Source organism: Nelumbo lutea, chromosome 4 (assembly GCF_056320005.1).
Source record: "Nelumbo lutea isolate HS-2025 chromosome 4, American lotus-T2T, whole genome shotgun sequence".
NCBI classification, from domain to species: Eukaryota; Viridiplantae; Streptophyta; class Magnoliopsida; order Proteales; family Nelumbonaceae; genus Nelumbo; species Nelumbo lutea.
The window spans coordinates 1,119,913-1,135,790 of record NC_142687.1 but is presented as its reverse complement, the minus strand read 5'-3'; the positions used below and the strand labels follow the sequence as shown (position 1 = coordinate 1,135,790).

The 15,878-nt window shown below is 39.4% G+C and overlaps 1 protein-coding gene across 3 annotated transcripts in view; it reads left to right on the top strand.

The window, feature by feature from the left end:
* Positions 1-15,878, top strand: part of LOC148853299 (OVARIAN TUMOR DOMAIN-containing deubiquitinating enzyme 12-like) — a 63,680-nt gene that overhangs the window by 33,304 nt on the left and 14,498 nt on the right. For all 3 annotated transcript variants that reach the window (XM_088985430.1, XM_088985432.1, XM_088985431.1), the window contains exons 4-5: positions 1,530-1,584; positions 1,673-1,747. In XM_088985430.1, coding sequence (XP_088841556.1) covers positions 1,530-1,584; positions 1,673-1,747 — 130 coding nt within the window. The remainder of the gene's footprint in view (positions 1-1,529; positions 1,585-1,672; positions 1,748-15,878) is intronic.

Here is a 15,878-nt window from a genome sequence, read left to right as displayed (position 1 = left end):
AAAGAAAACTAACAATACCTAGGCACCCAAGATCAGATCAAAAACAAAGAGTCCAACTTTTTTGGGACTCCTCCTTGTACTCCAGTTCTTCTTGATTTTGATGCCAAACAGCAGATCACCTTCCTGATGTCTAGATCCCACCAAAAACTCCAAGAACTGGGCAATCTATAGCAGATCGATCAGCCCTTTACTACTTCGTGCAGTCGGCTGATCTAGGGCTGCATGAGAATGCTTCAAGAAACCCTAGCCGATACTTTGATACCAAGTAGGAATCTGCTGAATTAAAAAATATGAAAGAAAGTAGTTTCTTGAAGAGAGAAGGAGAAGAAGAGAAGTTGAAAAGAAAAGAGAGCAATAATCTAGCTGCCCCCTTCACTTATTATTTATACTAAAATAATAGAACAGTACAAAGACAACTACGCCCTTATAGGGCGGCAAAACATAAACAGCATATATAGCACTCAAAAACATAATAAATTTTGGACTCACATAACTACTGTGGTCCCCACCTCCTATCTAACAACTAACATAAAACATCTACTTAGAAAAACATCATAAAACTAATTAATCTTCAACAAAAGCCATGGACTGTTAATCTTTTATGTACACAACTTTTTGAATTTAAAAGTAATATTTATGCCATTTTAAAGTTCACCTTTTCAGTAAAAAGACTGTTTGGCTTATAGCAACAACCACTATTTGTGTCAATGATGAAAATAAGAATATTTAATTGGCATTGCATTTAAATCAATTTTACAGATGCGTAGGGGTTCAATGTTCCAGTGAGTTTACTTCTTTTATTAAATGTATCTCTGCTTTACATGTACTGTCATTCTGTACATTTTGTTTAAAATTTTAATCTAAAGCCCCTATATGTGTTAAGATGTATTTGTTTCAAGTTTAATCTAACATCAGTATCATTTTTACTCTGTAATTGTCAAATAAATAATTGTCACTCTAGTAACATGATAAATATTTCAGTACTCAACTCAACACTAATCTTAATTGTTTGGGGTTGGCTACATGAATCCCATTCTGCCATTGTGCTCTTTTGAGAGCTATGGTTTCTGTCAAATTGTAACTCCTCAGATCATTTTGTTTGCTCTTCCCCTTGCTCTATTAGGCCCTTTGGTTTCAGAGGGTAACTGAAAGATTTTCACTGTACTTGTTGGAAGATCAGATATGCTCCGTGGGATTTGAATCTTAATGTTAGCAAGATAACCATTATTCTAAATTCAATTTTTCCAAATATCAAGATTTTTAAGTCTAATTGTTTCAATAAGTATAGACCTTTATAAAATGGGAATTCTTAAGTTTACATGGTCTAAATGAACTTTTGCTCAATGTGCAATTTTCATTTGTCTAATGCATTATAGGCATATACAGAGCATTTCAAGTAACATGCTGCAACTGTTCAATTCATTTCTATTATTCATTATTTGTAAAGTTGCTAGCTTCCTTGACTAATATTTTATTTTGTTGATTTTCTGTGATAGGTAATGTGCTAAGCCATTATTTTCTCATTACAGGCTAAATGTTTATGGCTTATATGAAGTGAAGGTCTCTGGGGATGGCAATTGTCAGGTCCTTGTCCTTTATCACTAAAGGGATGTTTTATGAAATCAATTTGCATTCCTTTAAGTATTTTTGTTTTTATTTCCCTGTTTTGCAGTTCCGTGCGCTTTCAGACCAGTTGCACAAGTCACCTGAACATCACAAGTTTGTCCGCAAAGAGATTGTAAAGCAGGTATTTTTATCTGAATATCATTAAGGGGCCAATATTACATATTCTTATGTTTCTCTCTTCCATTAAATGTTCAAGCGCTACTCTCTGATCAAATTTTAGAGATACATGTCTGTGCACCTTTACATATTTGAATGGTACTTTTAAATTAAGTACTTTACTGTGTTGGATTCAAATTGTGTTATAGCATCTCACCTCTTAGTTAAATGAGATTAAGAATCTTATTGAACCAAGGAGTTATATGGGTTTCTGAAAAACCTAGCCAAGTACTTGGAGAAACTTAACCAACTGCTTGAAAGCTGAGAATGATTAAAGCAAGAGATTGAGTTAAGATACTTTGACTGTGTCATTAGTTTAGAATATTTTATCCGATTTCTTTGAATTTTTTATCCAGTTGGAAATGGGCCTTTGTAATGTCCTACTTGAGATTGAGTCCTCTTGCTGAACAGAATAATGATGACAATAATTTTCCTTATTTTTGCCCAGATGAGACACCCAATTATGACATTGGGTTCTAGGTTGCTGCCTACCATAAAAACAAGCACCTGCTGGGACATAGGTGTAGGTTTTGCATGGTGATAGAGTTAATCTGCTTTTTTTTTTTTTTTAATCTCATAATACAATTATTGGGTCTGAAGTTGAGTTCTGTTGAGTGGGCCGGTTTGTTTTGTTGAGTGGTCCGGTTTGTCTTTAGTTTGTTTTTATTTAATTAGGAAGTTGTTGGGCCTTCGGCCCATTAGTTTTTTATTTTTTTAAGTTGTGACTATTCAGTTTTGGTAGTTGCCCTACTAAGGGCATCCTTGTAATATCTCATCTTTAAGTTAAATATAAATATAATGAGAGGCTGGCGGCTAAGGTTAACTTTCTCATAAGTCTAGTTGACCTCCTACTCTTTTCTTCTTCTCCTTCATTCTCTACTGCTGAAATCTTCACCTCCTCCCTCTTTCTCTCACAAGAAGCTTGACTGAATCAGCAAATAGTGATTTCTACTTGGTATCAGAGCAAGTTGAAGTTCTTAAAGTTGTTCTCTCATGCAGCCCTAGATCGGCCGACTGCATGGTGATTTAAGAGGCTGATTGAAGCTCTCAGGTAAGCCCAGTTTTTTGATTTTCTTGATGGATCTATGTGCCCTGTAGCTGGTCTAGGGTTTTAGATCAGAATCAGGAAAAACTGGAGAAAGGAGAAGCGTCATGTTTTTGCTAGACTCTTCAATTTTGACCTAGGAAGTGGCACTCTAATTTTTTAGGGTTCCTTGGAGTTTTTTGTAAGGGGTGATTCAAGTCCCACGTGGTTTGGAGGCTTCTAGAGAGGGCGGTTGTCTTTTCTCTCTCTTCTCCCATCCCACAGAAAAGGAATCTTTTGTGGGAAGAAAGCTCAGGACACCAAGAAAGTGTTGTTGGTTCCAAAAGGTGTCTTGTTTGATATTGCTGCAATTTTTAGTTATTTTCTTTACCTTTTTTGAGAAGCATGGAGGGCCATAGAGTTGAAAATAAGCTTGGGAGTGAAATGAGACCAGTGGGAGGGGGTGTTGGAGACCCCTTCTAGGCTAGAACCATTACTACAGTTAGGTTGGATGGTGCAAACTACTTGGAATGGTCATAATCTGCAAAGATGGCCATTGGGGCTCGTGGGAAATTAGGGTATATCACTAGTGAAGAGGTGAAACCCAAAACTAGAAACTCCCGGTGGGTGCAGGAAAATTATATGGTGATGACTTGGCTGTGTAATTCCATGTTGCCACATATAAGTAAAAATTTCTTATGGGTAAACACTGCTAAGGAGATATGGGATGGGGTTGCAGAAACCTATTCACAAAGGGAGAATGTTGCTAGGGCTTATCAATTGAGAAATCAAATTATTGCTACTAGGCAGGGAGATAGATCAGTTGCAGCCTATTTTTCAGCCCTTAAGACCTTGCGGCAGGAGATTGACCATTTGGAGACCTTTGCTTGGGAAACCACCAAGGATGCAACTACCTATCAGAGACATTTAGAGAAGTATAAGGTGTTTGAATTCCTTGTTGGCCTTAACCCTGAGTATGATATTGCATGACAACATCTTCTTTCCAGGGATAGTGTCACTCTCTCCCAAGCATATGCTTTTGTGTCAGGGGAGGAGTGCAGGAGGGATGTGATGATGAAAACCCAAATTTCTTATCAGTCTGCCATGGTAAGTGCTGTGAAACCTAAACAAAGTGGCGGTGAAATCAAGAAGGAAGACAAAAGAGACTTGGTTTGTGACTACTGTAAGAAGCCTAAACATACAAGAGATACTTGTTGGAAGCTTCACCCACATCTTGTGCCGACTAGATTGAGAAATAAGAAGGGAAATGCGCACATGGCAGTTACCGATGACACTCTGGCCCCTCCTACTATAGCTGCTTTGGAGTCTGTTGCAACTACTACAGTAAGGGCCGAACTTGAGAGGTATGGGCTACTTCTAAACCAACGGGATACAACTAGTTCCAGTTCAGCCGCAAGCGGACAACAAGGTACAGGTGGCACTGGTGGAGCTCACTCTACCTCCTTTGCTCACACAGGTAGTTCACACGTCACTGCAAATTATGTTTCCACTTCAGGTAAGGAGGGACCTCCTTGGATTATAGATTCTGGAGCCTCAGAGCACATGATCCATAGCTCCACTATTTTTTCCTTTTACCAGCTCTGTTCTGGCAGAGATAGGGTCTCCACAGCTGATGGATCCCATGTTCCTATTGCTGGGAAGGGATCTGTCAAGATTAATGATTCTATTTGTTTACCTTCTGTCCTTCATGTTCCCAGATTGAGCACAAATTTGTTATCTGTTAGTAGTTTGACTAAGAATTTGAACTGCTTAGTAATTTTTTCTCCTGGACGTTGTATTTTGCAGGATCTGGATTTAAAGAGGACGATTGAGAGTGGTCGTGAAGCGAATAGAATCTACCTCCTGGATGTTCCCCCTCACCAGAGTCATCATGTTAGCAAGGACAGTGAGTCAGGATCTTTGAGTCAGATTATGCTTTGGCATAATCGTTTGGGCCATTTGTCTTTTTCTTTTTTGAGTTCTTTGTTTCCAAAACTTTTTGAGTCTGTTAGTCTGTCAAGTCTGGAGTGTGAAGGTTGTCAACTTGGAAAGCATTGTAGACATTCTTTTAAATCTAGTAATAAAAGATGTTCTTCTTCTTTTGATGTTATTCATTCGGATGTGTGGGGTCCTTACCATGTTCCTTCTATGGGAGGCTATCACTATTTTCTCCTATTTGTGGATGATTTCTCTCGATACTCTTGGATTTACCTGATGAAATCCCGCGATGAAGTACCATCCTTGGTGCGGCAATTTCATCAGATGGTACTAACACAGTTTGGAACAAGAATAAAGGTGATTAGATCTGACAATGCCAAGGAATATTTTGAAAGACATCTTGCCTTATACTTGTTAGAATATGGTGTTGTCTATCAGAGCAGCTGCTCCTACAGTCCACAACAGAATGGTGTTGTAGAAAGGAAGAACAGACACATTGTTGAGACCACAAGAAGCATGATGATCACATCTACTTCTAAACCAACGGGATACAACTAGTTCCAGTTCAGCCGCAAGCGGACAACAAGGTACAGGTGGCACTGGTGGAGCTCACTCTACCTCCTTTGCTCACACAGGTAGTTCACACGTCACTGCAAATTATGTTTCCACTTCAGGTAAGGAGGGACCTCCTTGGATTATAGATTCTGGAGCCTCAGAGCACATGATCCATAGCTCCACTATTTTTTCCTTTTACCAGCTCTGTTCTGGCAGAGATAGGGTCTCCACAGCTGATGGATCCCATGTTCCTATTGCTGGGAAGGGATCTGTCAAGATTAATGATTCTATTTGTTTACCTTCTGTCCTTCATGTTCCCAGATTGAGCACAAATTTGTTATCTGTTAGTAGTTTGACTAAGAATTTGAACTGCTTAGTAATTTTTTCTCCTGGACGTTGTATTTTGCAGGATCTGGATTTAAAGAGGACGATTGAGAGTGGTCGTGAAGCGAATAGAATCTACCTCCTGGATGTTCCCCCTCACCAGAGTCATCATGTTAGCAAGGACAGTGAGTCAGGATCTTTGAGTCAGATTATGCTTTGGCATAATCGTTTGGGCCATTTGTCTTTTTCTTTTTTGAGTTCTTTGTTTCCAAAACTTTTTGAGTCTGTTAGTCTGTCAAGTCTGGAGTGTGAAGGTTGTCAACTTGGAAAGCATTGTAGACATTCTTTTAAATCTAGTAATAAAAGATGTTCTTCTTCTTTTGATGTTATTCATTCGGATGTGTGGGGTCCTTACCATGTTCCTTCTATGGGAGGCTATCACTATTTTCTCCTATTTGTGGATGATTTCTCTCGATACTCTTGGATTTACCTGATGAAATCCCGCGATGAAGTACCATCCTTGGTGCGGCAATTTCATCAGATGGTACTAACACAGTTTGGAACAAGAATAAAGGTGATTAGATCTGACAATGCCAAGGAATATTTTGAAAGACATCTTGCCTTATACTTGTTAGAATATGGTGTTGTCTATCAGAGCAGCTGCTCCTACAGTCCACAACAGAATGGTGTTGTAGAAAGGAAGAACAGACACATTGTTGAGACCACAAGAAGCATGATGATCACATCTACAGTTCCAGTTCGGTTTTGGGGTGATGCAGTTCTCACAGCAGTATATCTGATTAACAGGGTACCTTCTTGTATACTTGGATTCAACACTCCATTGAGCCTTCTTTTTCCTCAGGGGGAGATGTTTCATGTTCCTCTCAGGGTGTTTGGGTGTGTCTGCTTTGCACACATCCTTGGTCCTCACTGCTCGAAGCTTGATCCCAAGGCAAAGACGTGTGTCTTCCTTGGATATGTAGAGAATCAGAAAGGGTACCACTGCTATGATCCAGTCTCTGGGAACCGATATGTTACCATGGATGTCACTTTTTTTGAATCCACGTACTTCTTCTTACAGAATCCTTCTCAGAGGGAGTGTTTTGGGGAAATAAGTCAGCAGTCTATCCCTTTCCCAGTTCTAGTCCCTATGTCACCTCCTGTGCTTGACCACAACCCGGTGCCACCTACCTTGCCACTTCCTTTGCGCTTTGTTTCTCAGCATTACTCATGACAAAGACTTCACAAGGCGGTTGATTCCACTACAACAGAACTCACACCACTTCCTGTTGATCCCTTGGAGACTCCAGATTTGGCTGATATGGATTCAGGTATTCCTTTTGATCCCGCTACTATTTCAATTCTCATTGATCCTAATAACTTTGTTACCAATAACCTTGATCTCCCTATTGCTCTTAGAAAAGGGAAGAGAAAGTGTACTGCTCATTGTATTTCACAGTACTTATCCTACAGTGGACTTTCTCCTTCCTACCGTGCTTTTCTCTCTTCTCTTGATTCAGTGTCTATACCCAAAGGTGTTAGTGAGGCTTTCTCCAAACCTGAGTGGAAGACATCTATGCAGGAAGAGATGGAAGCTTTGATTAAGAATCAGACATGGGACATTGTGGACCTACCAGAAGGCAAGGAGACAGTTGGATGCAGATGGGTTTACACAGTAAAATATAAGGTAGATGGAAGTATAGAGAGGTACAAGGCAAGACTTGTCTTAAAAGGATACACATAGACCTATGGCATTGATTATTTAGAGACCTTGCGCCATTTGCAAAGATGACCTCCGTTCGGATACTCCTTTCCCTTGCTGCCTCATACCCTTGGCCTTTGTTTCAACTGGATGTGAAGAGTGCTATCCTAAATGGGGATCTGCAAGAAGAGGTGTATATGGATCTTCCTGTTGGTTTCTACAATGATACTGAAAAGGGAAAGGTATGCAAGCGTAAGAAGTCACTATATGACTTGAAACAATCTCCTAGAGCATGGTTTGACAGATTCAGAAAGGCCTTGATTGATTTTGACTACACTCAAACTCAACCCGATCACACTTTGTTTGTGAAGCGCAGGGGATCTTTGGTGTCAGTCCTAATTGTTTATGTGGATGATATTGTTGTCACTAGGAATGATTTGAGTGAGATTGATAGTCTGAAGAGGAACCTACATAAGGAATTTGAAATTGAGGATCTTGCAAGATCGAAACATGGAATTTTTATCTCTCAAAGGAAGTATGTCTTGGACCTTCTTCAAGAGACAGGGAAGCTTGGAACAAAGGCAATTAGCACCCTTATTGATCAGAACCATAAAATCAGTGCAACAGAAGGTGAACCAGTAAAGGACATTGGGAGATATCAGAGACTTGTGGGTTGGCTGCTATACTTGTGTATGACAAGACCAGACATCTCCTATGCAGTGAGTGAAGCAGTAGAGAGAATCCTCCGATATTTGAAGAAGTATCCGGGTACTGGTTTGTTGTTTCAAAAGCACGGACATTTGAAAGTTGAAGTTTATACAGATGCAAATTGGGCTGGATCCCAAAGTGACAGAAAGTCTACTAGTGGCTACTGCACATTTATAGGAGGGAACCTTGTTACATGGAGAAGTAAAAAGCAAAATGTGGTAGCTAGATCCAGTGCTGAAGCTGAATATCGTGCTATGGCCCACAGGGTTGCTGAAGGCATGTGGACAAAGAATTTGTTGGGGGAGTTGGGTTTCCCAGTAATCAAACCTATAACTCTATTTTGTGATAACAAAATAGCTATAAGCATTGCTGCCAATCCGGTGCTACATGATAGAACAAAACACATCGAAGTTGACAAGCATTTTATCAGAGAGGTAACCTGAACTAGTTTCTCCTCATGTCTACACTCCCCCTGAGTAGAAACGGGATAGAAAGGTTCATCTTCAAAGCAAGAAACATCCATGGAGACATAGAATTTACGAGAAATAGGATAAAAAACACGGTATCCCTTTTGAGTGAAAGAGTAACCAAGAAATATGCAAGGTATAGCACGAGAGTCCAATTTCCCACGGGTGGGAGACAGATTTTGGACAAAACATCGATAACCAAAGACACGAGGAGGAATAGAAAGAAGGGGGGCCTTAGGAAAGAGAAGTTGATGTGGGGCTTTGTACTCTAATCGACGAGAGGGCATACGGTTTATAAGGTAAGTGGAACAAAGAACAACTTCAAGCCAAAACCATTTAGGAACATTCATATGAAGTAGTAAACCTCGAGCCACTTCAAGGAAATGTCGGTTCTTCCGTTCGGCCACACCATTTTGTTGTGGTGTGCGGGCACAAGAGCTACGATGAAGGGAACCGTGCGAAGCAAAAAATTCCGTTAGGTCACTATGAAAAAATTCTTTTGCATTATCTGATTGGAAAATTTGGATTTCAGTTTGAAATTGAGTGAAGATCATCCACTGGAAATCTTGAATGATTTTTGGTACTTTTCCCTGGTTCGCATTGGGTATACCCACGTAAATCTAGAATAATCATCAATGAGGGTAATGAAATACTTGTAGCCACTCTCAGATGGTAAAGTAATAGGGCCCCACACATCAGAATGAACAATGTGAAATGGAGATTCAGATTTACTATGTCTTTGAAGAAAATGAGTTCTACAATGTTTACTCAACTGTCACGTTTGACAAGAAAAGTCAGAGACAGACATTGACTTAAACAGTTTTGGGAATACAACTTTCAAAGACTCAAAAGACAAATGACCAAGACGACAATGCCATAAATAGACTTTTTTCTTACAGGACTGACTCATAGACTCTGTAACATGAAGACCAGTCTTATTCTCCAGCATGTAAAGTCCATCAGCCATACGACCCCTACCAATCGTCCTCCCCGAGGCCAGATCCTGAATCACACAATGAGAAGGGAAAAAAGTCACTGAGCAATTCAAGGAATTAGTAACACTACTAACAGAGAACAAATTAATGGGAAAGTTTGGAACATGAAGAACATCAGAGAGGGTAAGGCCAAGAGGAAGAGAGATAGTTCCTTGACCAGCTATGGAAGAGTATGATCCATCGGCTAGTCTCACCTTGTCTCTTCCAGAAAGAGGGTGATAGGTTTGAAAGTAAGAGGACGTACCAGTCATATGTTTTGATGCTCCAGAATCAATGATCCATGGAGAGTCATGGGTGTGAGAAGCAATATGGAAAGCAGTGGCAGGGTTACCTGACGTAGATGCAAATGAGGTTGAGGGAGGAGTATCCATCTGACGAATTGCTCTACCATAGAGCTCTAAATGGTCACGGAAGGAATTCATAATGTCCTCCCTCGGGTCAGGTCCAGTGAGATGTGTCTGAGTCACAGTAGAAATGGTAGGCTGATGCTCCCGGGTAGCCATGTTGGCCATGTGATGTTTCTTTGTATTTTGCTGCCCATACTTATTCACCTCTGAACTATGCTTCTTAGTCAGATCTTGAGCCCATTTTGGTTTTCCATGAAGATCCCAACAGGTATCTTTGGTGTGTCGGGGTTTCTGGCAATGAGTGCACCACAATTTTTCCTTATCTTTTGTTTTTTTCTGGAGATCTCCTTTCCAGGAAGAAGATCCCCCACCAGTAGATACACCTCCTTTTGCAACTAACACAATAGCATCCCACCAGGGCTGTTCATCAAATTTCTCCTACTTTCATCCGATTGTACAAGAGCATAGACTTCTTGAACAGAAGGGAGATCCTTAGAGCTAAGAATCTGAACTCTGATAGATTCATACATAGGATTCATACCATGTAAGAATGCAAACACCCTTTGCTGGGAGACAATCTGTTTGTACTTCTTAGCATCCTCATCATACTTCCAATCCATACTCTGGTAGTGATCCAACTCCTTCCAGGCAGATGTTAAGTCAGAGTAATAGACCGATAAACACCTTTCCCCCTGTCTACAAGTAGAAGATGCTGCCTGTAGTTGATAAATTTTGGCATAGTGTCTCAATTCTAAATATGTAGACTTTGCTTGTTCCCAGATTTCATTCGCAGTTTCAGCCCACATGAAATTCTTCCTGATTTGAGGTTGCATGGAAACCAAGAGCCAGGACATAACAATACTGTTCTCCTGATTCCATCTATCATATTCAGCACTCCTGGAGGATGGTTCTTTTATCCTCCCATTAATGTAGCCTATCTTCCCTCTTGCAGTGATGTATAACTTGATCCCTCTTGACCACTCTAGGTAATTTAAACCATCAAGAGGGACAACAGCCATAGGAAAGGATAGGTCACCCCCACCCATTCCATTCGGCATTGAGGAAACTCCAGATGAGGCTGAATCTTCACTACTCATGATTCCTGGTTTAAAAAAAACAGCAACCAAAGGAGTACTTCCGTACACGGCTATTATAGAAACAGGTCCTTTTGACCTATGGAACATGTTTGTATAACCTACGGTCTTGTAGGAATCCAAGAAGAGAACACTGCAGTTGCAGTACACAATCAGGTTTGTATGACCTACAGTTGTTTAACCTATGGTCTTGTAGGAATCCAAGAAAAGAACACTGCAGTTGCAGTACACAATCAGGTCTGTATCACCTACAATTGTATAGATGTCATATGACCCTCCAACAGAATAGAAAAAACAGGTGAAGATCACCACACCCCTAATCGGCAGGTCTGGTAGCTGAACAGTCAATGACTGAGATCAATACAAAAATCTGTTTTAGGACATCAACAGTCCATCGAAGGGGTAAAGGACTACAAAACAAAGTTGAATACAACTACTTTGTTAAAAAAAAAGTCCCTCAATAGTCAATCAATCGGCTGAACAGTCAATTCGTAGGGCAGCCGAATAGTAAATGAACAGTACCTCTTTTAACTTTAGATGATAGCCTCTCTGTAAGCCAAAAACTCCCTCTACGAACCTCAGATGATAGCCTCTCTACAGTCGAATTGACAATGAATACCACTTATGGGCTGGAAGATGAAAAGTCTCTACAACTTCTGGGTCGAACTGAATACAACTGATTAGCAGTTCGATGGATACAACCTTGGGAGATGAAAAGACTATCTGCTACTGTTTGCTTGACACCACCCTTCAGGCCTTGACGACTTGCTCTGATACCATGTTGAGCAAGAACGAGAGCAAGTGAGAGACAAGAGGAGAGAAGAGAGGGAGAGAGGTAAGCTGAACTAGTTTCTCCTCATGTCTACATAAGTCAATACATGCATGCGCCACGAGTCCAGCATTAGGAGGTAGTTGACAGGATCCTTGCTTATCTGAAGGGACATCCAGGCAGAGGCATATTATTTACTAATCATGGACAGTTGAAACTAGAGGCTTATACAGATGCCGATTGGGCAGGATGCCTTGATGACAGGAGATCAATTTCAGGAGTGTGCACCCTAATTGGGGGTAACCTAGTCTCATGGAAGAGTAAGAAACAAATAGTGGTGGCAAGATCAAGAGCTGAAGCCGAATACAGGGCCATGGCGCATGGAGTTTCAGAACTTCTCTGGATCCGTTCTCTGTTAGAAGAAATTGGTGTACAGGCAGAAGAACCCATGATGCTATATTGTGATAACCAGGCAGCAATTAACATTGCCCATAACCCAGTCTAGCATGACCGAACTTAGCACATTGAAGTGGATAGACATTTTATCAGAGAAAGGGTAACTTCTGGAGAAGTTTGTCTTCCATACATTGCTTATGATCTGCAGCTCGCTGATGTTCTCACAAAGGGTGTTGCAAAGAACAAGCTGGAGCTTGATCTACGCAAGTTGGGAATGTGTGACATTTACTCCCATCTTGAGGGGGAGTGTTGAGTGGGCCGGTTTGTTTTGTTGCGTTGCCCGGTTTGTCTTTAGTTTGTTTTTATTTAATTAGGAAGTTGTTGGGCCTTCGGCCCATTAGTTTTTTATTTTTTTAAGTTGTGACTATTCAGTTTTGGTAGCCGCCCTACTAAGGGCATCCTTGTAATATCTCATCTTTAAGTTAAATATAAATATAATGAGGGGCTGGTGGCTAGGGTTAGCTTTCTCATAACTCTAGTTGACCTCCTACTCTTTTCTTCTTCTCCTTCCTTCTCTACTGCTGAAATCTTCACCTCCCCCCTCTTTCTCTCACAAGAAGCTTGACTGAATCAGCAAATAGTGATTTCTATTAGTTCAAAATCCCATAATACATGCAGATATTTGATCATGGGGTATTTTGATCATTACATGCTGTTCTAATCAAGGATGTTTTATTTACTAGAAGTTTACCAGAGCCTATGATGCAGGAAGCAAAGAAGTTAATATTCTCAAGTTATTGTGAATTAACTGAGCTTAAACTCATAAACGTGAGAGAGATCCATCTTAAATCATTCACTCTAGTTGAGACTTAAAGATGAGGAGACAAAACTTGCTTGTTTGGTGTTTTGTTATAATTAGATAGGTTATTCAGTTACCTATATACAACGAGCCTAGCATTGGTTACACAGTTTGAATATGGATTTAATGATGGCCAGTTTACAAATAGCAGAGAAGTCTAGATGAGATCTTTATATTGTTCAGTGTTTTTATTTTTTTTGATAATTTAAGTTAGCATTGGTTTTTGTTTTGGAGAATAGTGGCATCCTTGTTAGTTACTAGATTAAGTGTATTTGGGTAGGTGCCTTTAAAAGGTTGTTGTCCTGTCTGCTTATCTTCCAAAATTTTGATGCCATTATCCCCTACAAGGCCTGAATGATATTCTTTGGTTGAAATATGCTATGTTGTTTAGTATATAGAGATTGCAACATTTAGAATAAAATATTGATTTTTGTTTCCTTCTTTGACGTGACTTAATTAAAGGCCCCATATTGAGTTCAGTGTGGTTCAATACTTGATTAGGGATGTATATTCACCATCTATCTTCTCTTATTTTTCATTTAATTCTATTTGAGAGATTGAATCATGTGCAAGGCCACCCTACGTCACCCTCTCATCAAATGACTAAATTGGGTGTAATTTGGTATTTTGAATTGTTAGAAGATCCAAATTCTTAAAAGTTTTTCTTAATTGTGCTCTCTTGTGTGCATTGGTGCTGTATATGAAGTTGCCCCCTTTTTATGATTAATAAGAAGTATAAAGATAAGACCCTACATGTGCAGAATTGCTAGCAGTCCTACAAGGTCTCAGAATGGGAAAATTATTAAATCTAAGAAAAGTGGTGGTAGAAGGTGATTCCAATGTGGTGGTGGGTTAGAATCAATTTTTTGTTGGATTCCAAGATCTGCAAACAGTTTGGCTCATAAATTGGCTAAACAACTGTTTTGGGCGTACTTGTAAGATTTAAACTAATAGGGTTAGGTGGGAGTAAGCCAACCTATCTTTCATTTGCTTGACATGTTTATACGTATCTGTTGAAAATGAAATTTATAATATTATTTTCATCAAGTAAAGGAATGGACTTTATTATGAACCGATATGATCCAATTATTTAAGGCCCATTTAAAACCCAATTAAGTGCATTGTTGACCACATCTATGAAAGAAGGCTGGGGCTAACTAAAGAGCCTATTTAGGCAACTAAAACACTATCCTTTGCCCGGCTCCCCTTATCTTTCAGTGCGATGCCAGGTTTCATTCACTTATAGATAAGGTGGTTACATAATCACATTAACCCCTATACCTTGGACACCATTCTGGCTACTGGCATGAAACTTATTGCAATATGCTGAATTGCTGATGATACTATGATAAATCAAAAAGAAGCATTGGCATTTTGCACCCTTAAACAAGATTCCAGGAAAGATGACAGATCTATTGATGCCAACACTTATATTTTCAAAGTTTTTATTTGGTTTTCTTATTTTTACTGAACTGATATACAGTATTGTCAGTATGTGAGGCAATCACTAGTGTCTTTCCCTCCCTGTGCAATGGATATGCACCACTTTCTATCTAAAAACAAAGATCAAATGGGCTGAGATAGGGCTGGGATGGTTGTGTACTAGAGTGAGAGATCTTGCTTGGCTAGTCTAGTCCCCTGGTTTGTTGGAACTTCTTTACAATAAAGCCAATATAAAAACTTCTCTACAAAAGCATGCCACAGGTTGGAAGAAGCTAGTGAAAACTCTTCCTCTGATATTTTGCCCTCTATTTCATGCCTTCTTTCTATTTTATATGCCTCCATCCACCCACATGCCATCACAAACACTTAAACCAACACATGTCGATATAAAATATGCATATATAATAATATTTTGGTTGATTAGTTATAGTCAGCCTAGTAGGTGACCACATCATGGGTAATGATACAGTTCGTGTGGTCCACAACTTACTAATTGACAGGTAGGGCTGCAGAAGGATTGGATCAGATCAGATATAGGGTAGATCCAAGTTTGATTCATTTATATTCGGATTTGAATCGAATTCAGATTGTAATTAAATATTGAATAGCATTAATAAATTAAACTAAAAATGATCAAAATGTTATATATTTTTACTAAAATAAACTAAAAATGACTTTGATATTGTATATCATTAACCAAATATATTGAAAATAAATTTTTGAAACTTGAACCAATGCCTTTCAAACCAACTTTAGTAATAGATATAATATAAATCTCAAGTATAGTAGAGACCACTGATTGTAGTTTTAGATGAATTCCTTGTGAAGAGAAAGAAGAAGATGAAGAGTTTCAGCACCAGAATTAAATTAGTTCTGGCCGCCAACCCCTCTTTGTATTATATACTCAAATTAAAAGAATAAGAGATTACAAGAATGCCCTTAGTAGTTCAGCTACTTAAGTATCTGAACAGTCACAACTTAAAAAACATAAACTAATGGGCCTAAAGCCCAATAACTTCCTAACTTAACAACTTAAAAATAAAAAATAAATAATTGGGCCCAATAACTAGAAATCGGCCCAACTCAACACTCCCCCTCAAGTTGGGAGTAAATGTCACACATTCCCAACTTGTGTAGGTCATGCTGTAGTTTGTTCCTTGTAACACCTTTTGTAAGAACATCAGAAAACTGCAAATCAGAAGCAATGTATGGGAGACAAACTTCCCCAAAAGTCACCATTTCTTTGATGAAATGTCTATCCACTTCAATGTGCTTTGTCCGGTCATGCTGAACTGGGTTATGGGCAATGTTAATCACCCCTGTTCCCTGTATTCAGCTTTTACACTTGATCTTGCCACCACTGTCTATTTCTTACTTTTCCATGAGACTAGGTTACCCCCAACAAGGGTGCAGACTCTTGAAGTAGATCTCCTGTCATCAAGGCATCCTACCCAATCAGCATCTGTATGAGCCTC